Source organism: Bufo gargarizans, chromosome 2 (assembly GCF_014858855.1).
Source record: "Bufo gargarizans isolate SCDJY-AF-19 chromosome 2, ASM1485885v1, whole genome shotgun sequence".
Classification (NCBI taxonomy): Eukaryota; Metazoa; Chordata; class Amphibia; order Anura; family Bufonidae; genus Bufo; species Bufo gargarizans.
This window is the reverse complement of record NC_058081.1, coordinates 502671757-502694509: the sequence shown is the minus strand read 5'-3', so window position 1 is coordinate 502694509 and position 22753 is coordinate 502671757. Positions and strand designations below refer to the sequence as shown.

The window sequence follows — 22753 nt, the reverse complement described above, 5'->3', positions numbered from 1 at the left end:
CAGTAGCTACTACGCATGCGCCGGCCAACGGCGAGAAACAGCGGCGGGGAGGCGGACCAGAGACACCCACAACGGGCATCGCAGTGCGCATGCCCCGGCATATTATAAAAGTTATATTTCTGGAGTCCCGGGGGCATAGATAAAAGTAGGAATAGTCTAGCTAGGTTTAGCTGATATTAGAACATCGCCAATGTCAGCTAGCTTAATAGGGTTAAATCTGGTGACAGAAACCCTTTAAATCTCTGCAGTGCATTATCACTGATTGCAGACATTAGCCTTTGCTGTTTGAAATAGTAGAAACCTGGCGGCTATGGCGCCCACGAGTGGGTGCCATATTTGGATAGACTACTTACGCCGTACATGTAAGGCCATGGTTGTCTGTGGGTTAATGCTTCAGTATAGCAGCGTTTTGGTGTCCGCCTGGCGATGCAGAGCCAAACAGATCCGTCCTGACTTACAATCTAAGTCAATGGGGACGGATCCGTTTTCACTGACACAATATGGTGCAATTGAAAACGGATCCGTCCCCCATTGACTTTCTGTGTAGGTCAGGACGGATTTGACTTAGACTTTTTTTAAAAAGAATAATGCAAACGGATCCGTTCTGAACGGATACAAGAGTTTGCATTATAGGTGCAGATCCGTCTGTGCAGATACCAGACGGATCCGCACCTAACGTAGGTGTGAAAGTAGCCTAAACCGATTGTTGCATAAGTTTCAACCAACGAACATTTGTTTTGGTTGAAATTGCCCATTTTGATCAACTTGAGACTAATGAATATGTCCACCTTAAGGGGCCTAGGCTACAACCTGAAAACCAATCCCATAGCATTATCTCTCCTCCACCAAACTACAGTTGGCACAATGTAGGCAGGCAGGTAACGTTCTCCTGGCATTTGTCAAATCCAGACTCATCCTTCGGGCTGTGCTCCAGAGGCCAGTGGTGACGTGCTTTACACCACTCCATCTGATACTTGGCATTGTGCTTGGTGAAGTAAGCTAATCAGCCATGGAAACCCATGCCATGGGAACCCCGGGGCACAGTTTACATGTTAATGTTAATTCCAAAAAAGGTTTGGAACTCTTCAGTTGGTGCAGTGGTGTATCTTGGTTTTGTGCTGCCCTAGGCGAGACTAAATTCGGGCACCCCCCTAATATAAATTTGACCCACCCCTTCCTGTCCAGGCCAAACCCCTTTCTCTCTAAACCCCACCCCTTCCTATGTGCCATCCACAGATCCCCCCTAAACAGTGCCATCCACGGATCCCCCTCCCCTAAACAGTGCCATCCACGGATCCCCCTCCCCTAAACAGTGCCATCCACGGATCCCCCTCCCCCTCCCCTAAACGGTGCCATCCACAGACCCCCCCCCTCCCCTAAACGGTGCCATCCACAGACCCCCCCCCCTCCCCTAAACGGTGCCATCCACAGACCCCCCCCCTCCCCTAAACGGTGCCATCCACAGATTCCCCCCCCCCTCCCCTAAACGGTGCCATCCACAGATTCCCCCCCCCTCCCCTAAACGGTGCCATCCACAGATTCCCCCCCCCTCCCCTAAACGGTGCCATCCACAGATTCCCCCCCCCCCCCCTCCCTTAAACGGTGCCATCCACAGCTTCCTCCCCCCGACGCTCACAGGAAAACATTTAAAAACAAATCAGTAACCTAAACTTTATTCATTAGTGATGTCTTTACTGTATACCTTACTCTGTCTTTCAGCTTCGGTAACAGCAGGCAGTGCGGGCGGGCGGCGCTCACTCACTGACGTCACGCGCCTGCTCCTCCCACTAGGCGGCGCAGGCGCGTGACGTCAGTGAGTGAGCGCCGCCCGCCCGCACTGCCTGCTGTTACCGGAGCTGAAAGACAGAGTAAGGTATACAGTAAGACATCACTAATGAATAAAGTTTAGGTTACTGATTTGTTTTTAAATGTTTTCCTGTGAGCGGCGGGGCCCTGTATATTCTAACCCCCAGGCAAGCGTCCCTGTCACCATGGGAACGCCTGGGGGTTAGAATATACCATCGGATTTGTGTTTTCACGCTCTCACTGAGAGCGTGAAAACTCAGATCCGATGGTATATTATAACCCCCAGGCAAGCGTCCCCGTCACCATGGGAACGCCTGGGGGTTAGAATATACCATCGGATCTTCTGAATATACCGGAGGCGTCTGATGGGACAAGGGGCAAACAAGGCATTTTGCCGCCCCATTGGCAAGTGCCGCCCTAGGCAAATGCCTTGTTTGCCTCGCGATAGATACGCCCCTGAGTTGGTGCACTATGAGCCTCAGCACTCAATGACCCCACTCTGTAACTTTAAGTGGCTTACCACTTCGTGGCTGAGTTGCTGTGGTTCCTAAACACGTCCTCTTTGCAATAATACCAGTCACAGTTGATCATGTACACACTGGCCAACAATGTTATTAATGCAATAGAGAGAGGGAGGGGGGGCCGGGCAAGGAGCGCACACTGTGCCACCAATGTTATTATTACAATAGAGGGAGGGAGGGGGACCAGCTGCACTGGCCACCAATGAAATTTAAACTGGAGAGGGAGGGGGGTCTGCCCCCTGCTGCCTGGCAGCCCCGGATCTCTTACAGGGGGCTATGATACGCACAATTAACCCCTTCAGGTGCAGCACCTGAGGGGTTAATTGTACGGATCACAGCCCCCTGTAAGAGATCGGGTGCTGCCAGGCAGCAGGGGGCAGTCATGTACACAGTTCGTTGTATATTCTAACTAGAAGCGTCCCCATCACGATGGGAACGCCTCTGTGTTAGAATATACTGTCGGATCTGAGTTTTCACGAAGTGAAAACTCAGCTCTGAAAAAGCTTTTATGCAGACGGATCTTCGGATCCGTCTGTATGAAAGTAACCTACGGCCATGGATCACGGACACGGGTGCCAATCTTGTGTGCATCCGTGTTTTTTCACGGACCCATTGACTTGAATGGGTCCGTGAACCGTTGTCCGTCAAAAAAATGACAGGTCATATTTTTTTGACGGACAGGATACATGGATAACGGTCTCGGCTGCAAAACGGTGCATTTTCCGATTTTTCTACTGACCCATTAAAAGTCAATGGGTCCGCGAAAAAAAACGGAAAACGGCACAACGGCCACGGATGCACACAACGGTCGTGTGCATGAGGCCTCAGTTGTTCAGCAGCCGTTCCAGATGGTTGAAGAAGTAATCTTCTATCCAAACTGGACAGGCTGCCAAAACACACAGAATCTGGGGAAGTAACACCATTTTAATTAATGTGATTCTATCCGCCTGTCCTATCGGTAGCTTTTGCAAAACACTCATTTTATTTTTACATCTAATCAACAAAGGGGAGACATTTAGTCTAGTAAAATCTAATAATAAACTTTATCCCCAAATAGTCCAGAGATTCCGTGGGTTTTAGTACTCTAATTTCTTGGCAGTTCAATGGAATTGTCTGGTCGAGTGGAAGCAATACTGATTTAGCCCAATTGATTTTATACCCCGAGATATCACTAACTTGTCTATTAGTTCCATAAGATAAGACAGCTGGGATGTTGGGTTCTCCAAAAAGACCAGGATATCATCGGCATACATACTTATCTTGTCAAAGGTCCCGTTCATACCAAAACCGCTGATCCTTTCATCAGATCTAATTTTGGCTGACAATGGTTCTACAGATAAAGCAAACAGTAAGGGAGAAAGGGGACATCCCTGTCTAGTTCCTCTATACAATTCTATTTGTTCAGACCATATTCCATTAACATTAATTCCGGCTTTGGGATGATTATACAAAATCTGGACCCACTTATTCATCTTATGCATGACTTGCCATAAGTATTCCCACGCCACCCTGTCTAACGCTTTCTCAGCGTCTAAAGACAGGATGGAGCGGGAACCTCCCCTCTCTTCCACCTGCATATTCAAAAAAGCTCTACGTATACTAGACTGTACAAGTCTCTTGGGTATAAACCCCGTCTGGTCTGGATGGATTAGTCTATCAATGACGCTCTTCATTCTGTTAGCGAATATTTTTTTCGCAGATTTTATTATCTGTATTTAACAGAAATATTAGGCGATATGCCCCGGTCTCACTTTCATCCTTATCTTTTTTTAAAATAAGGGTAATCACCACTTCCGATAAAGATGAAGGGAGTTCCCCGGTCTGGTACGTATTATTTAACACCTGTAAAAACATTGGCAAAATTATCTCTCCATGTTGACGATAAATTTCAAACGGGAGCCCGTCAGTCCCTGGAGATGAATTTCCCTGAATAGTCCTGACGACCTCAAATAGTTCCTTTGCGTCTATTGGACGATTTAATATTTTACATTCCTGTTATGATAATTTAGGGAGATTAATTTTCTCCAGGAACTTTTCGACGTCTCTGTCCTGATGGTTTTTATTGTTTGAGTATAAGGTTTTATAATATCTGACAAACTCTCGTTCGATCTCATCCGGGCATGTGGTAACCCCCCCATTTTCAAATCTAATATTTCTTTATCTTTTTAGTATTTGGGGGATTTTGGATCAGGAATGACAGGAGATTTCCAGGTTTCCCGGCTTTAGAGAAATATTTAGCTCCTGTAAAGAAGATCCTATGTTGTGCTTTTTTATTAGATAGTTCTTGTACTCCAATCTAGCTTCTTCTTACTGTAGTTGTGTAGCTGAGTTTTGATTGTTGTATATCAGTTCCAATAGAGACTGAACTCTTGTTTTTAAGACTCTTTTTTCCCCCGTTAACTCTGGCTATGTACACCCCACGCAGAAATGCTTTAAAAGAATCCCATACAATATGCATGGGTGCCGATGGAGCATTCAACAGCCAGAATTCTCAGATCTCCTTAACTATATTTTCCTGATCCTTAACCAACTTCATACAATCTAAGTTTAATCTAAAACTTCTAGTTTTCTTCTCCATATGCCCAGATTTAATCCTAACTACAATAGGGGAATGATCAGATATCGTATATATTTCATATTTGATCTTTATTACACAATCTAGAAGATCAGAGTTGGCTAGGGCTAAGTCTATTCTGGACATAACCGTATTAGGGCTCTTTCACACCTGCGTTCTTTTCTTCCGGCATAGAGTTCCGTCGTCGGGGCTCTATGCCGGAAGAATCCTGATCAGGATTATCCCAATGCATTCTGAATGGAGTGGAATCCGTTCAGGATGCATCAGGATGTCTTCAGTTCAGGACCGGAACGTTTTTTGGCCGGAGAAAATACCGCAGCATGCTGCGCATTTTGCTCCGGTCAAGAATCCTGAAGACTTGCCGGAAGGCCGGATCCGGAATTAATGCCCATTGAAAGGCATTGATCCGGATCCGGCCTTAAGCTAAACGTCGTTTCGGCGCATTGCCGGATCCGACGTTTAGCTCTTTCTGAATGGTTACCATGGCTGCCGGGATGCTAAAGTCCTGGCAGCCATGGTAAAGTGTAGTGGGGAGCGGGGGAGCAGTATACTTACCGTCCGTGCGGCTCCCGGGGCGCTCCAGAGTGACGTCAGGGCGCCCCACACGCATGGATGACGTGATCGCATGGCACGTCATCCATGCGCATGGGGCGCTCTGACGTCATTCTGGAGCGCCCCGGGAGCCGCACGGACTGTAAGTATACTGCTCCCCACTACTACTATGGCAACCAGGACTTTAATAGCGTCCTGGCTGCCATAGTAACACTAAACGCATTTTGAAGACGGATCCGTCTTCAAATGCTTTCAGTTCACTTGCGGTGTTACGGATCCGGCGTGTAATTCCGGCAAGTGGAGTACACGCCAGATCCAGACAACGCAAGTGTGAAAGAGGCCTTAGCCCGACTGAAACAAGAGAACACTCTTTTCTCCCCGTATATATATCGCCAAATGTCCGTCAGTGCCATTTCCTGGCAGACCCTTCTTAGCTGTGTTAATTTGTCTTTCTTGACTTTATGAACATGTTCCTTAGAATATCTATCTTCCTCTAAATTCATAACATCATTAAAGTCCCCTGTTACTAAAACCGGGCACCTTGCTCTAAAGCTAATAAAGTCCGCCAGGCATGACATGACGGACATAGAGAAAGGAGAAGGAAGATGTACAAATGCCAATATACAGACCATACTATTTAAACGGCAGTGCAAAAAACAAACAAATCTGCCCTCTCTAACAATCCTATTGGCAATTGGGATGTAATCCACATCTCTATGAACATAAACACTAACACCTTGGGAATAGGCCGAGCAGCAAGCATGGTAGTCATATTTTGCCCATTTCCTTTTTGCAATATTAATATTCTTATATGTAAGATGAAATTCAAGAAGAGCTAAGGTGTCTCGCAACTACGTCAAACATGACCACCCGCTTAGCTCTCATGGCCATTCCCCGTACATTCCACGTGAAGATTCTATAGATATGTTATCCTACCGAAGCAAAGTAGCCGCCGAAGTCCAGATGGACGGAGGGCAGGAGAAGGGAGAGAACACCCCACAACAGACACCGATACCCCTCTTTCCCTCCCAACCAGTCCCATCCCATACCACCTCCCCCGTCTTGGTCACTCGAACCCAACGGTTCACTGACCTCTTACACTTTGCCCTTCCCACCCATCTCCTCACCTCGCCCCCGTTTAAATACAACATTGCCTTTGACTTCAGGGACCTATTCCTTTACCGTCTTACCATTCCCGCACCCCGTCTGGTGGAATAAAAAAATAAGCTTGGTCCTGATATATCACTCTCAATTTTGTAGGGTGGAACAGAGAATATTCAATCTTGGCAGCTGCCACTCTCTTCTTAATTTCTCCTGACGAAGCCGCTGAGGTGAAATGCGCGTCGAGGTCTTTGCGCTTAGGGTTCAGTATCCTCCTGAGTCCTCACTATGTCTTCAGGTACGTCCCGCTTTTTGTATAGCTCAATACCAGTACATGTTTTTTTATCGGATCCATGTTAGGCCTTAGATATTTTCCAGATTATTGCTATACCTTGGGATCTAGTCACTGGTAAGACTGTGGATACCGTATTTTTTAGGTTTTTGGGGAGGAAAATAAGAAAAAAAATATTTTTAACCAAAAGGTGTGCTTTTGGTGGGTTTGAAACTAATGGTGGTCTGTGGGTGGCACTATTACTGGGTATCTGTGAAGGACACTGTTATGGGGGGATCTGTGGATGACAGACACTGTTATGGGGGGGATCTGTGGATGACGGACACTGTTATGGGGGGGATCTGTGGATGACGGACACTGTTATGGGGGGGATCTGTGGATGACGGACACTGTTATGGGGGGGATCTGTGGATGACGGACACTATTATGGGGGGATCTGTGGATGACGGACACTGTTATGGGGGGATCTGTGGATGACAGACACTGTTATGGGAGGGATCTGTGGATGACGGACACTGTTATGGGGGGGATCTGTGGATGACTGACACTGTTACAGGGGGGGATCTGTGGATGACGGACACTGTTATGGGGGGATCTGTGGATGACAGACACTGTTATGGGAGGGATCTGTGGATGACGGACACTGTTATGGGGGGGATCTGTGGATGACTGACACACTGTTACAGGGGGGGGATCTGTGGATGACGGACACTGTTATGGGGGGGATCTGTGGATGACTGACACACTGTTACAGGGGGGGATCTGTGGATGGCACTGTTACAGGGGGGGATCTGTGGATGGCACTGTTACAGGGGGGATCTGTGGATGGCACTGTTACAGGGGGGATCTGTGGGTGGCACTGTTACAGGGGGGATCTGTGGGTGGCACTGTCATATATGTGCCATCCACAGACCCCCCACCCCATAACAGTGCCATCCACAGCCCCCCAGCCCATAACAGTGGCATCCACAGCCCCACAGCCCATAACAGTGGCATCCACAGACCCCCCCCCCCTAACTGTGCCATCCACGGATCAGCTCGATCACCCCCCGCCTCTGCCGCCCCTAGTATGCTAATATTAAATGTCTTATTCAATTAAAATGTATTAGATATGCCCCCTCACTCCTAAATTCCTAATAGTACCTTACATCCTATTCCTAGGTTCTGTAATGCAGGCCGGGCGGCCGGCGCGTCACTCGCTGACGTCACTTGCCTGCGCCGCCTGCTTCATTCATAAAGTAGGTGGCGCAGGCACGTGACATCAAGGAGTTACGCTGCCGCTATAGTACATTGATTGCACCGCCCCGCCGCTATTCCCGGCCCCCAGCTCCTCCTCCCAGTCCCTCCCCCGGCCCCCGCTCACTCTACATCGCATCCAGCGATGTTAAATTGTCAGCATTCGCCCCATAAGACGCAGGGGCATTTCCCCCCGATTTCTTGGGGGGAAAAAGTGCGTCTTATGGGGCGAAAAATACAGTATTTTGCTAATTGCTTGCCAGTCTCTGTTGCCTATGATCCTGGGACGGTGCGGTGTAACCCACAGACATCTAGTGATCTTTTCTTTCTGCACTTTATTATACAGCCCATTTTGGGATGATCACTAGCATTGCTATGCAGATTTAGTTGTCTGTGAATTACAGCCCCTTTTACCTGTGAGCCATCGAGTGCTTTTTGCCGTGTGGGTATACATGTGTACTCAGTTGTGTACACTGCCCTTTGCTTCTCTGTATACTGTTTACCATCCTGTCTTTTCCCCATATTTTATATTTGATAATAAATTGATATTTTGGTATATGATCTCCACTTGCTTTTTTGCTACCATATTTTTTTGATGGACAGGAAACATGGATCACGGACGCGGATGAACAACGGTGCATTTTCCAAGTTTTCAATTGACCCATTGAAAGTCAATGGGTCCGCAGAAAATCACGGAAAACGGAACAACGGACACGGATGCACACAACGGTCGTGTGCATGAGGCCTAATTTGCATATGTATCAAATCAGGGATTTTTTACACAATAAAAGCACACAGAGCTATGGGGACTGGGTACTGCGGATGTGCTAGAGGCCATCTAGCAACCCATGTCCTCAGCTCTATACCCAAAATCCAGGTGACAGGTTCCCTTTAATCAGTGATGGTGCGATTGGCGGGACTCCCATGGTTCTCAATAAGGAGTTCTTGGAATGAATAGTGCAGTGGTCATCCATATGTTCTGCTGCTCCATTCAGTGGGACTGCCCGAGACAGACGAGCACTGTACTTGGCTTCTCTTCAGCAGTCCCATAGAGTTTAATGGAGCAGAAGCGTGCAGGTCTGACCGCTGCGCTATCGCCCATCACTATTCGCCATCACTGATATAGGCCATACTTGCACACTTTTTAAAAGGTCTTTCATTTTTAAAAGTAATAATAAAAAAAAAAAATAACACTGACCCGCAGAATTACGTCGTCATTGCTATTGCATAATATTAATGATGTATAAGAAATATGAAACTCAAATAACAAAGCTTTGCACCCCCCCACCAGCCATATAGAAAATGTAGGTTATGGACATGTGAATGGGAGCTAGCAGCCACATAATCCAGGCAGTGAGAAGGTGTAATGATTCAGCACAGGCGATCACAAACTGCCAATCCTGGAAACGCCCATTTTCAGTGACGCATGTAGTTACGAGTCTGTTACCATGACGCGCCTGACTGTGTTACCTGCCTCTTACGTCACTTCCAAGGTGGAGCTCACTTGCCTGCGTGGAGAATCGGAAAGCTCAGGTTGAACTGAACTACAGCACGCATGCGTAATCACGGCAGCCTGACTACGCAAGCGCCAGTCCTCGGCTCTCTAGAGCGTTCCTCGCAAAGCGCATGCGCCCTCTGGTTGGCGATCGACGGCTGCTAAAACTGCGCTTGCGTCATGTGGTTGGCGTTGACTGGAACTTGCTAACGCGCAGGCGCGAAGTGACGCGATCGGTCGTTGCGTGTAGGGCACTGGAGCGGTTGCGCGGAGTGACATCGGCAGGTATCCGGTGAGTGAGCCTGAGAGAGAACGAGGGGAGAGCAAGTCCTCGGGGCCGGAGGAAGAGATCGGGAGCGAAGATGCTCAACATGTGGAAAGTCCGGGAGTTGGTGGATAAAGCGTAAGTTGTCTTGAGGAGAGATGATGTTACTGGGCAGGGCTGGCAGTCTTGTGGAGAGCACTGGCTCCAGGCTGGGCCTGTCAGGTGTCACTCAGGGGTAGTAGTAATCGTCTTCTGTATTCCGCGCGTCCTGAGCGGAACTCTTTTGGTTCTTTATGCTATCCGTAGTCTCCAGCACAGCTCTAATAATATACACGAGATCTATATATATAAGCTGGAATACAGTGGGGGTTACCACAGGGTACATGTACTGCTAACCACTGGACCTTACCATTGTGTGGGTCATGTGACCTTTCGCATAACCCTAACACATTAATTGGCCCAAAAACGATTAAAATAGCAAAATGATGGCTTCATGACGCCACTGGGACCATTCCAGTGGGTTAGAAATCAGTATAGAAGGCAGGGTTTTCAGAAAACTCCTTGACGATTCTCCAAACACAAAAATGGTAATACAGTCTGTAATGTTCTGAATTTCGTTGTGTGGTTCCTCTGTTCCTCCTCCTAGAAATGTATAACAGGCACTTAAACCCCTTTCCACAGCATAGGACATAAGTATCTGATTGGTGGGGGTCTGACTGCTGCGCTTTGCTATGATCATGAAAATTTGGGCTTGTGTTGAATGGAGAGGCGGTCTGTGAGACTGCCCGAGAGTGTGGTGCTCAGCGGTCTCTGACAGTCCTATAGAGTTGAATGGAGCAGCTTTGTTTCTACGATGAGAAACACAGGGCTCGTTCTCATGATCAGGGGGGCCCCATGAGACGCATCCTCTGGGGTGACCTTACACACTGACACTGTCCAGTCGGTGCTGACTTTGTAGAGACACACCCCTTTAACAAGGGTAATGTTAGCTTATTCTTACATTTGTAGTAGGAATGACGGATGAGATCTAAGAAACATTGTTCTAGAAAAGGTATTTCATAGGGAAGTGCTGCTTTGATTGAAGTTTGGCATGCTGACTAGAGATGAGCGAACTTCTGTTTTAAGTTCGGCGTCTAAAGTTCGGGGGCGGGTTAGCGGAGAATCCCGATCTGGAACCGGATATGGATTCCGACTTCCGTTGTGGTCCGTGGTAGCGGAATCAATAATCGGCCATTATTGATTCCGCTACCACGGACCACAACGGAAGTCGGAATCCATATCCGGTTCCAGATCGGGATTCTCCGCTAACCCGCCCCCGAACTTTAGACGCCGAACTTAAAACAGAAGTTCGCTCATCTCTAATGCTGACTAGTGTTTAGCGAACTTGTGTTTTAAGTTCGGTGTCTAAAGTTCGGGTGATCGAAGAATCGCATTATGGATTCAAAATTCCGTTATGGTCCATGGTAGCAGAATCCATAATGCGATTCTTCGATCACCCGAACTTTAGACGCTGAACTTAAAACACAAGTTCACTCAACACTAATGCTGACGTGTTGTCCATAGTAAAGCTGTGATTGGCTGTTTATGGAAGACACATCGCGGACTGCAGCAGGATAGGGGTTAAGTGTCTGATGGGCAGGTATCTGACTGCTGGGGCCCCCGCAGATCACAAGGACAGGGACCCGTACTCCTCGTTTGAATGGAGCAGCAGACACGCGTTGCGTGTCCACAGGTTGTTTTAATGGAATAACCCCTTGAAGTATCACAGCATTTCTGCATAAGATTAGAAAAATATAGCTTCTGTCTGAGGGGAAACAGCGCCACGCTCGTCGATGGGCTGTGTCTGGTATTGCAGCACCGCAGTGTTCACTTGCAGGATGTCCGTAGCTTCGTACTGTGTGTGAGGGATCAGCGACCCAGGTACGGCCGTGCTAACTTTCTGATCTGAGCTTTGTCTTACCACAAGCTGTATTGACTGATTTATAATGTACAGGGGCGGGGAAGCTTCTGCAACATAGAAAGCTTGGTAGTTGCCCATAGCAACCAGTCTGATTTCATTTCTGCAAGGCCTCATGCCCAGGGCAGATGCAGTTGTGCCCCGGCCTATGGTTTGTTTGTGTGGAATACCTCCATAGTAGGGCGTCTGATGAAACGGGAAAAAGCCTTCATTTTAAGAAACAATATCTGTTATATTTTTTCACAAACCAGATCCTAATACATATAATTTATTTTCCAAATAGTTTTTTTTATGTTCTGTACAGGATTACGGCAGCCATCTTACCTACGCTGTTGCTAACAGCATTTAGAGATATGCCTTACAGCATCATGGACCAATGTGGAGATGTTTATTGATGTCTGTGTTCTAGACATACTCTGTGACCTGAGCAGAGGTCATTGTGCAGGAAGGGGCAGTAGATAAGCTGTGAAGGATGGATCCTGTGTTATCTATAGCTGTGGCCTGTCATTGTATAGGCTCCGGTGTCTGCAGCTCCCTCTGTACTGGGCGGAGTTTTTGTATTAGGGTTGTCCCTTGCTGCAGAGCTGGCCAGTCGCAGCGCACAGCTCATAGCCTGGGGCAAAAACTATTGTTCGGTAAGTTTTGTGTTTTTCCGACTTTATTGACATGTTAGCTTTATTATATGGATTGGAGCAAACGCTGCAATATCATATTTATATTTTTTATTAAATAAAACCACTTTTTATGGGAATTAATTTTTTTTAGGTAAACTTTATTAAAAGATTTGTCCCATCTCGCCCTAGGTAGTCAAGCTTTCTGAAATAGCGAAGCAGGCTGGCGCTCTGCTGTTTCCGTAACTCCCATTGTAATGAATGAGAGCTACACACGCAGTAGCAGAACAAGCCACGATGCTTCCATAACTCCCGGGGAGCAGACACTTTTACACGAGCGTGACGGATTGGCTCCGGATGCATTCAGTGAAACTTGCACCATTTTGCAAGCAAGTTTGGTCTGCGATTGCGTTCAGTTTTTTCCTCACGGGTGCATGTGCGTGATAAAAAACTAAAGGTTTACAAACAACATCTCCTAGCAACCATCAGTGAAAAACGCATCGCATCCACACCTGCTTGCAGATGCAATGTGTTTTTCACTGGGGCCAGGGCTGTGTGAAAAACGCTGAATATAGAACATGCACCCCCAGTGCCATCACATCAGCCCCTCCATGTCCTCCCCCCCCCCCCCCAGTGCCATCACATCAGCCCCTCCATGTCCTCCCCCCCCCCCCCCAGTGCCATCACATCAGCCCCTCCATGTCCTCCCCCCCCCCCCAGTGCCATCACATCAGCCCCTCCATGTCCTCCCCCCCCCCCAGTGCCATCACATCAGCCCCTCCATGTCCTCCCCCCCCCCAGTGCCATCACATCAGCCCCTCCATGTCCTCCCCCCCCCCCCAGTGCCATCACATCAGCCCCTCCATGTCCTCCCCCCCCCCCCCAGTGCCATCACATCAGCCCCTCCATGTCCTTCCCCCCCCCCAGTGCCATCACATCAGCCCCTCCATGTCCTTCCCCCCCCCCAGTGCCATCACATCAGCCCCTCCATGTCCTTCCCCCCCCCAGTGCCATCACATCAGCCCCTCCATGTCCTCCCCCCCAGTGCCATCACATCAGCCCCTCCATGTCCTCCCCCCTAGTGCCATCACATCAGCCCCTCCATGTCCTCCCCCCTAGTGCCATCACATCAGCCCCTCCATGTCCTCCCCCCTAGTGCCATCACATCAGCCCCTCCATGTCCTCCCCCCCTAGTGCCATCACATCAGCCCCTCCATGCCATCCATTGCCGGCTGTCCCCCTTCAGTGCCATGTCCCCAGCGCCAGTGAAATAAAATACTTACCTTTCCCATAGGGGCGCCGCTCCACAGCTCCTTCCTCTACTTCTCCGCGCGCTGCACTGGATCCTGACATCACACAGCGTCGGGTCATAGTGCTTACATGCACCATGACCTGACGATGTGTCATGATCCAGTGCAGCGCGGTACGGGCCGGCAGGTGACCACGGAGAGCTAAGTAATAGCAAGCACCTCGCTCCCGCTCCGTGGTCACATGACACAAACGAATCCTGGCTCAGTTTCATCAGACGGACACCAAAACGCTGCAGGCAGCATTTTGGTGTCCGCCTCCAAAGCAGAATGGAGATGGAACTGAGGCAAACTGATACATTCTGAGCGGATCCTTTTCCATTCAGAATGCATTAGGGCCAATAGAAAACGGATCCGTCCATTGACTTTTAATGGTGTTGAAGACAGATCCGTCTTGGCTATGTTAAAGATAATACAAACAGATCCGTTCTGAACGGATGCAGACGGTTGTATTATCTGAACGGATCCGTCTGTGCAGATCCATGACTGATCTGCACCAAACACAGGTGTAAAAGTAGCCTCCCTCTGACATGATCAGTTGGGCATCCCAGGGGTCGCTTTCGGAAAGGTGTTCTCTTTGATGAGACATTTAATGTCCATGTGGGTTTTGCTGGTGAATGGCAGCTTCACCTGTAAAACCATGTGGATGTTATCGGTGGTTTGAATAAAGCTCTGACTTGAGGTAAAACCGGCTGCGTCTTGTCCGGCCAAGGGACACTGTGTGTGTCTCTGAAAGGATAAGGCGTGTGGAATTAGTCACCTCTAGTCACCTGACAAGTGTGCTTAATCACCCTGGAATTTGAGAACTGAAGTACTTTATTAAATGAGTAAACTAACAAGCTCAAGAAAAACTGTCAGGAAGTCTCAAGTCGTCTCTCCACCTAAGTAAAAAAAACATTACCGTGCGCTGGGCGCCATCTTTACCCCAAGACATCAGAGTACTGGTAGATTATGTCAGTATGTGCTTCCAGCTCTTCGCTTTTAGTCACCATGGACATGACTGGATTATGGCCTCTGTATTGCCCCCAACATGTGACGGGACATATGGGGACCTCACCAACCAGGCCCCCAAACCAATAAACCACGCCTGTCTCCATGAAGCGACGCCGCCATCGCCGGCCGGGAAACAAACGGGGGGAGGAGAGGGAAGAAGTGTCTGACAGAAAGGTGAGCTGGGGGCTGCCGGGCTACTTCTCTCCCCCTCAGTCAGCCATGTCTGCAACTCTAGTGACTGACTGGGGGTGAGAGAAGCCTCAGTTAGTTTCTGCCGCTCACGCTCAGACAGCGAAGTTCTGCTGTCTGAGTGTGAGCTACTGAAAGGGTGGACATCCCTGAGTCCAGGCCCTGTGCCAGACAGAGGACAGGGAACCAAAAAACCGGAATGTCCGGCCACCCTAGTTGTAAAAGTAGAACTGGCTTAGTTGCCCATAGCAACCAATCTGATTCCACCTTTCATTTTCCAAAGAAGCTGTCAAAAATGAAAGGAGGAATCTGATTGGTTGATATGGACAAATAAGCCAGTTCTACTTTACACCCGTTTTAATAAATGACCCCAAATAGTGTTTTGTGAATCCTTACTACACCTTCACATCACTGACTTATATAGAGACGTGCAAAGGTTTTTTATATGAATCTGGCGAACAAAATTGTTCCTGTGGACGTCATATTAGGCACATATTCTGGTTTAGCAGCATTATTTCAAATTTATCCATCCTCCTTTATACCGCATGCAGTGGTATTTTGTTTGGCAGTATGTGATGGTGAATGGGATCCGTCGGGCCTACAGCAAATTCCAGTATTCTGGTCCAGTGTAGAAACAGAATACTGGAATTTCAAACGTCATTGTGAGCCTAGCACGAACAGACGATCAGGCACTTGTTCCCAGTCATTGAACAGGAGATGTGAGTAGTTCATACTGCCGTTGTTTGGGGAAAAATGTGCCTGTGTACAAGGTCCTTAAAGGGGCTGTCCAAGTCAATGAAAAAACATGTGTGGCCAAACAAGGAAGTGTACTGTCATAACAACAAAAACCCACATAGTCACCTGTTGGACCCCGCCACCTCCAGATCCCCCGCTCATCTGCCTTCCTCCAGCCTTATACCTTGACAGCATCTGAATAGAAGGAAAGACCTAATCACTGAAGACATGAGACATGCCATTTTCCGAACTGGGCAGCACATGGAAGTCATTGGTTTCCTGGGGCTGGTGACTTGCCTGCAACTTGACGGACTTGTCTTGGCGTAATCTATCTGACTACAGCACAGGAAATTACTGTGGGTTAAGTGTTGGCGCCCAAGAGATTAGACTCAAGACTGTCCGTTAACTGGTGCACATCAGATGTGATGGTAGGCACAGATGCAAAGGTCATAAATGGGGATGAGCGAACTTGTGTTTTCAAGGTTCGGGTTATCTAAGGATTCCGGTACCTCGGACCATAAGTTATAATGGCATTCTTAAATAACTCGAGCCCGAACCTTGTACTCCGAACTTGAAATCACAAGTTCGCTCATCTGTAGTCATGAACTCCTTTTACGCTAGGTTCACATCATCGAAGAACAGAAAAAAATAGGGTCCTGTGCATCAGTGTCACATTTGACACCTGTTTGAGCCATTTCTGTCTGAGATCCATATTTAATTTTTATTTATTTTTTTAAAGAAAAAAAAAGTGAAAAACATTTTCCCCCATCTTAAAAAAACGGATCTTGTTCAAATGGTTGCCAAAAGTGCATAACCGATGCACAGGATCCGTGTTTTTTTTTTTAAAGGACCTTTCCAGGTTACGGATATTCGCATGAATGGGAGCTGAGCTTTTTGCTTCTGGGCCCGTCCACAGCCGATCGGTGGGTGTGTCGTGCCCCCAGCAGTCTGGTATTGATGGCCTGTCCTCAGCATAGGTAATCGATTTCTCAAACCTGACTAACCCCTTTTTAATAATGGAAGTAGGTTGTGAAATTGTATGAGGAAATGTCCTTAAGTGTTGTGTCAGTGTTACGGTGACGCATAGCTGATTGTAAAGGTGTTCACGTGCCTATATTTGTGAGACGCCACTTGTCAGTGAGGGAAACGATCCTTAGGAATCATGTTGCCAGTGACATTGTGCTACTACAAGAAGATCTGGCCTCCTGGGCTCCATATCTGGCCAGATCCCTCATCCAGAGTCCATCCTGGATTCTGGTCCTATACATAGGCGAGGGACATCTGTGGCTGCCTGTCCTTGGGCACAGCTGAATTGTGCCGTGTATATGAACTAAGACCTGTAATGTCTGGTAGGGCTGTGTTCACATCTTGCGCAATTCAACTGAATTTCCTAGTAGTCTTGGATTCTTGAAATGTGTGTATTAGTAATAAGATTACTCTTATTAGCCGAAAGGAACTTGCAAAATACTGTGCGCTTTCCCTAATAGGAGCGCTGACCTGTCCGCATACTATGGGCCCCACGGAGGTGGGTCTGCAACAAAATTCTCAGTGTATCCCATGGCAGAAATCGCTGCGCTGTACTGCAGTTTCTGCAGGTTAAAGGGGTTCTCCGGGCTTTTAATATTGATGGCCTATTACTCAGGATAGGTCATCAGTATCAGATCGGCGGGGTCCGACACCCAGCACCCCCGCCGATCAGCTGTATGAGGAGACTGGCGCGCTCAGTGCGCATGTGCCATCTCCCGTCACTATTCCTGCTCGCTGCTGCTTTTCCGTAGATGGCAGCGGTGGAAAGGAAGTGACAGGAGACAGCACGTGCACCCTACGAGTCTCACATAGCTGATGATAGGTCATCAATATTAAGTCACGAAAACCATGTTGCATGATCTGCGGCGCAGCCTCCCAGTAGAAACAATGGGAGGCAATTTTAGTGCAAAATCGGCCCGTTTTTCAGCACTGAATCCGCGCTGAAAATACCCTAACTCCCTGATCGCGCTAGAAAGGGGGGAGATGCTGAATAATTCCATCAGGGTGCTGTCTTAGCAGAGGTGTCAGCTGGTAGCATTATTCAGCATTGGACGAGCAGACTGTAATAGGGAAACTAGGAAGAACATGGCCAGCAGCTACATGGAGAGAGAGCTGTAAGCCAGTGATTCACCTTCTGCAGGACAGTATACACGTTCAGCTTGCTGCTTGTGCCATGCAGAAGTAATGTGATCACGTGTGTTTTAAGGAAGGAGACTTGTATCCTTACTCCTTTCTGGGCACTTAAAATGCCAATAATCCAATTAGATTTTACTGCCAGATACTTGGGGTACTTTCACGCTAGCGTTTTTCTTTTCTGGTGTTAAGTTCAGTCCTAGGGGCTCAATACCGGAAAAGAACTGATCAGTTTTATCCTAATGTATTCTGAATGGCGATCATTCCGATCAGGATGCATCAGTTCAGTCCCTCTTACGTTTTTTGGCCGGAGAAAATACTGCAGCATCCTGCCGTTTTCCCTCCAACCCAAAATCCTGAACACTTGCCGAAATGCCGGATCTGGCATTAATTTCCATTGAAATGTATTACTGCCCAGAGCTGTGACCTTGGTTTTTTTCCACCCCTTTATTTTGCAGGAGGAGGAACAAATAGCCTTGTCAGCCTAATGGTATAAAATATGATGACCCAGCATAAAACGTGTTTTTGTGATGTTTCCCTCCTCTTCTCTGTGCTCGGTACATCAAGTTTTGATCACAATCTTCATTTTAATTTTTCTAGGGTTACTATCGTTCTTAGTCCAAAGTTAGCTGCAGTAAGATGCCACATGTAGTAAGAAGTGCAAGCCTCTTCAGAACTTTCTGTCCGTCTGTGTGCCAGTGCTGGCATCAGGCATAGATTTCTGCAATGTACAAGGCTTGGCCTATCTCAGACTTTGATGGCATATTGCTAGGATATGCCATCAATATCAGATAGGTGGGAACTGCTCCTATATCCATAATGGGCCCCGAAGTGAAGGAGAGTAGATGCTCTTCAGTCACTGTTATGGGAGTAAATAGCTGAGCAGGCGTGCGTGGTTATTTTCGGAACTCCCATAGTGGTTAATGGAGGGTGGCAGTGCTTGCCTTCACTTCAGGGGACCCATTCCGGGGACAGAAGCAGGTCCCACCTATCTGACATAGATGGCATATCCCAGCGATACTGCCATCAGTGTCTGAGATTAGACAACCTGTTTAAAGGGGTTGTCCAACCTAGGAGCCAACAACTAAGGCCTCATGCACACGACCGTTGTGTTGGTCCGCATCCGAGCCGCAGTTTTTGCGGCTTGGAGGCGGACCCATTCACTTCAACGGGGCCTGCAAAAGATGCGGACAGCACTTCGCGTGCTGTCCGTATCCGTTGCTCCGTTCCGTGCTCCCCCAAAAAAACATAACCTGTCCTATTCTTGTCCCATTCTTGTTATAATGGAAAATAATAAAATCTACAGAACACTAACCCAAACCTGAACTTCAGTGAAGAAGTCCGGGTTCGGGTCTGGGTACCAACATTCAGTTTTTTTTATCACGCGTGTACAAAACTTATTAAAACACTTTGCACACGCGCAGAAAAAACTGAACAACGCAATCGCAGACAAAACTGACTGAAATTGAGTGCGCACTCGTGTGGGTTTCCCGCAATGCACCCGCATCACATCCGGACCTCTTCCGCGACGCCCATGTGGGCAGCAGACATGATGGAGAATCCATGAATCTCTGGCTCTCCCCTTTTTTGGCTGTATCTGATTACACAGTATTTCATGACACGTTGTCATTGTGCTGATCCACCGGCCCCGCATCCTCCAGCAGATCATCTCTTGTCATAATCTCATGACTAATACTTACATTTCCCATTGCAGAAAACGCATCAGTGGTTATTTGGCTCCGGGTAGGATGCTGGAAATCTTATGGATGCTGATCACAGGAGCCAAAGATTTGGCGCACACTATTTAAAGAGGACCAGTCACAACTGGCGTTCCTCAGGAATTGACAATTCTGGAGCATTCTTTTTCTTGTTATTTTGTGTCATTCCTCTGTTATTCCTCCTAGAAATTTCTGAAATAACTGACACCTGGGCGTTAACATTTTCTCTTTGTCACAGTGGCTGGCACTGGGCGCAGTGATTGAATAGTGTCAGGCCATGTAGGGACACCGCGTAATAACAGAGGCACAGTTCTAAGGAATCATTTCATGTACAATTAATAGAAGTAATTACCGTAGTATAAGGCCTCATGCACACGACCGTCGTTTTGGTCCGCATCCTAACCGCAGTTTTTGCGGCTTGGATGCGGACCCATTCACTTCAATGGGGCCCCAAAAGATGCGGACCACACTCCGCTGGTCCACATGAGGGCTTTGTTATCCGTGTACAGCCACTTAGTCATGGTTTCCATGCAGACTCCTAGCTCATTTCACGTCAAGGAGTGACGGAAATCTCAATTCCTTTAGAAAAATCTGAATGCACACGGATTTCCGGTGGCGAACACACCAGAATCCCTACGAGTTTCTGTTTTTGCATTTTCGTTTTTTAATCTCTGCCTTCCTGGAGCCATAACTTTATTTTTCCGTTCACGTAGCTGTATGAGGGCTTGTTTTTGCGGGATAAGGTTTACTTTCTAATGCTCCCATCCTATTGCTTACAATGTAGTGGGAAGCTGCAAAAAAATTCCACATTTTTTCTGGGGCGATCTGCAGTTTTCATTAATACCATTTTTGTGTTTGTGTGACTTTTTGAACAGTTTTTATTTACATTTTTTGGGAGGTGAAGCGATGAAAAAACTGCGAATCAGCCATTTTATTTCTGGTACTTTTACCGTACCAAATAAATGCACTAATATTTTAATAGTATGGATATTTTTATTTATTATTAAAGCGCCGTTCTTTACTTGGTGCTGTACATACGAAAGGGGTATACATACATAATATAAAAGAATTGCAATAAGCATAAACAAGATGAGCTATAAACTGGTACAGAAGAAGAGAGGATCCTGTCTGGCGAATGGGGTGATTTGAATTTTTATATAAAAAAATTAATTAATTTTAATGTCCATGGCATCTCATCTAAGGGATTAACTGTCAGTGATCGGTGATACCGTCAATCATTGACTCTGAGTGTCTGCTGTTGATGACAGCAGAAGCAGTGTGGCTATAGTGCCCGCTCTGCTTCTGAGTGGGTGCCCTCCTTAAGGGGTTAAATCTTGAGGGATGTAAAATGGTAATTGGTAATGTAGCTATGCTGAAGTTGGCCAGGCCCTACCCATTTCTGTCCAAGCGAGTTGTTTCTTAACAGTGGTTCATACTGTGCTTCGTTTATGTTCATGCGTAAAAAAGGGCTGTCGGGCCTTGTCCAGCCAACAGCATGTGCCCCGTAATGCCCATTCACCTGTCCGCCGTCCCACCACTCTGCACTCTTACTTGGTCCATTCTGGTCCCAGCAGGAACTAAAGGTGGCTTGGTCCTGTGACCACTGCAGCCAGTTACAGGCTTCAGTGGTCACATCAGCTTGAACGATACGTTTTTGATTCAGTTTTGAGCAAATACCCTTCCTTCTAAAGTATCATGCTCACGTGTCCGTGTTTTGGTCCGCAAAATACAGATATCTTTCGTCTGCATGCAGTAATTTTCTTATTCCCAACAATAGAAAGCACTATACGGACTAGAATATGGTTTGTTCAATATTTTGCCGAATGGCCACATGGATCCGCAAAAATTGTAAATAACACACGGATGAAGAAATATGAAAAATATGGGTGTGCATGAGGCCTAACTCTGGTCAACCAACCTGAACCTTTAGGCAATTGCATTATGAAGAATTTCCTAGTAAATGGTGACAAACATAGGCTGTTTTATGACTGCCTGTGTCTGCTGCCGCATGCATGCCACCGTAAACGGCAGCTACAATCTGATGCATGTACCTGTGTACAAGACCTCCTGCTGCCCGCTATACACACTCGCCAGTTTGTATGCAGATACAGTCCATGCTGTTTAGCTTAGCTCAGGTCACTATAGTATTTTGCTCTTGAGCCTTTAAGCCTTTTTAACATTGTGGTATTCAGGTTTAGCTGCGGACAGATTCCAAATCTTGGATACAGCAATGGAAAAATGCAGAAACAAGCCTTTATGCGTGTAGCCGAGGGGACATTTTCATTTATACATGAGAGCGCTTCGGGACCATGGAGGAGATAAGTGTGTCACATTGTCCTTGCCCTGGCTGGCACAGGCAGGCAGCATTTGATGTCTTAAAGGGCTAGTCTCATCTCGGACATCTGTGGCGTATGCACAGGATATCCGTAAATGTCTGATTGATTAAAGTCCCTCCTCTGGATGTGGCGGCCAGAAGGACTGAGTGGCATCCGTCTTGAGAACAAAGTATCAGGAATGTTGAAACTCTGCATGCTCAGCCCTCCATTCCCCATCTTCCGTCATCAGGTGAGTTTTCGGACACCCTATACACATTAGGCTACTTTTCACCCTCATAGAACTGCCTATTCTTGTCCGCAAATGCAAATGCGAACAAGAATAGGACATGTTCTATTTTTTATCGGGGCCGCGCTCCGGAAATGCGAATGCGGAGAGCACACTGTGTGCTGTCCGCATCCATTCCTGCCCCATAGAGAATGAATGGGTCCGCACCCGTTCCGGATATTGCGGAACGGATGCGGACCCATTCAACGGACGTTTGAATGGACCCTTAGGATGCGGTTGTGTGAAAGCAAAACGAAAAAAAAAAATATAGATCTGTCACTAAATACATTGAAAGTCAATGGGTGACGGATACATTTTTTTGTTTCTGTTTTTATGACCAGACACAAAACCGCAGCTTGCAGTGGTTTTGTGTCTGGTCACAAATCGGAATTCCGACAGAGCGGTATACATCCTGATGCATCCTGAACGGCTCTTTCCATTTAGAATGCATGATAGCTAAATGGAAATGTTTTTTTTTTTTTCCTGTAATGAGATCTCAATACCAGAAATCAACATCCCAAGGGTGTAAGTAGCCGGGTACTTTCACACTTGCGGCAGGACGGATCGGACAGGCTGTTCACCCTCGCGGATTCGTCCTTCCGCTATTTCGCTGAACCGCTGCTCCGTCCCCATTGACTA

At 47.4% G+C, this 22753-nt stretch overlaps 1 protein-coding gene across 1 annotated transcript in view; it reads left to right on the top strand.

Moving 5' to 3' along the window:
- The first annotated feature begins 9809 nt into the window (after nt 1–9809).
- Nucleotides 9810–22753, top strand: part of CLINT1 (clathrin interactor 1) — a 74147-nt gene continuing 61203 nt past the window's right edge. Inside the window, exon 1 of the mRNA XM_044281253.1 lies at nt 9810–9981. Coding sequence (XP_044137188.1) covers nt 9941–9981 — 41 coding nt within the window. The 5' untranslated portion in view covers nt 9810–9940. The remainder of the gene's footprint in view (nt 9982–22753) is intronic.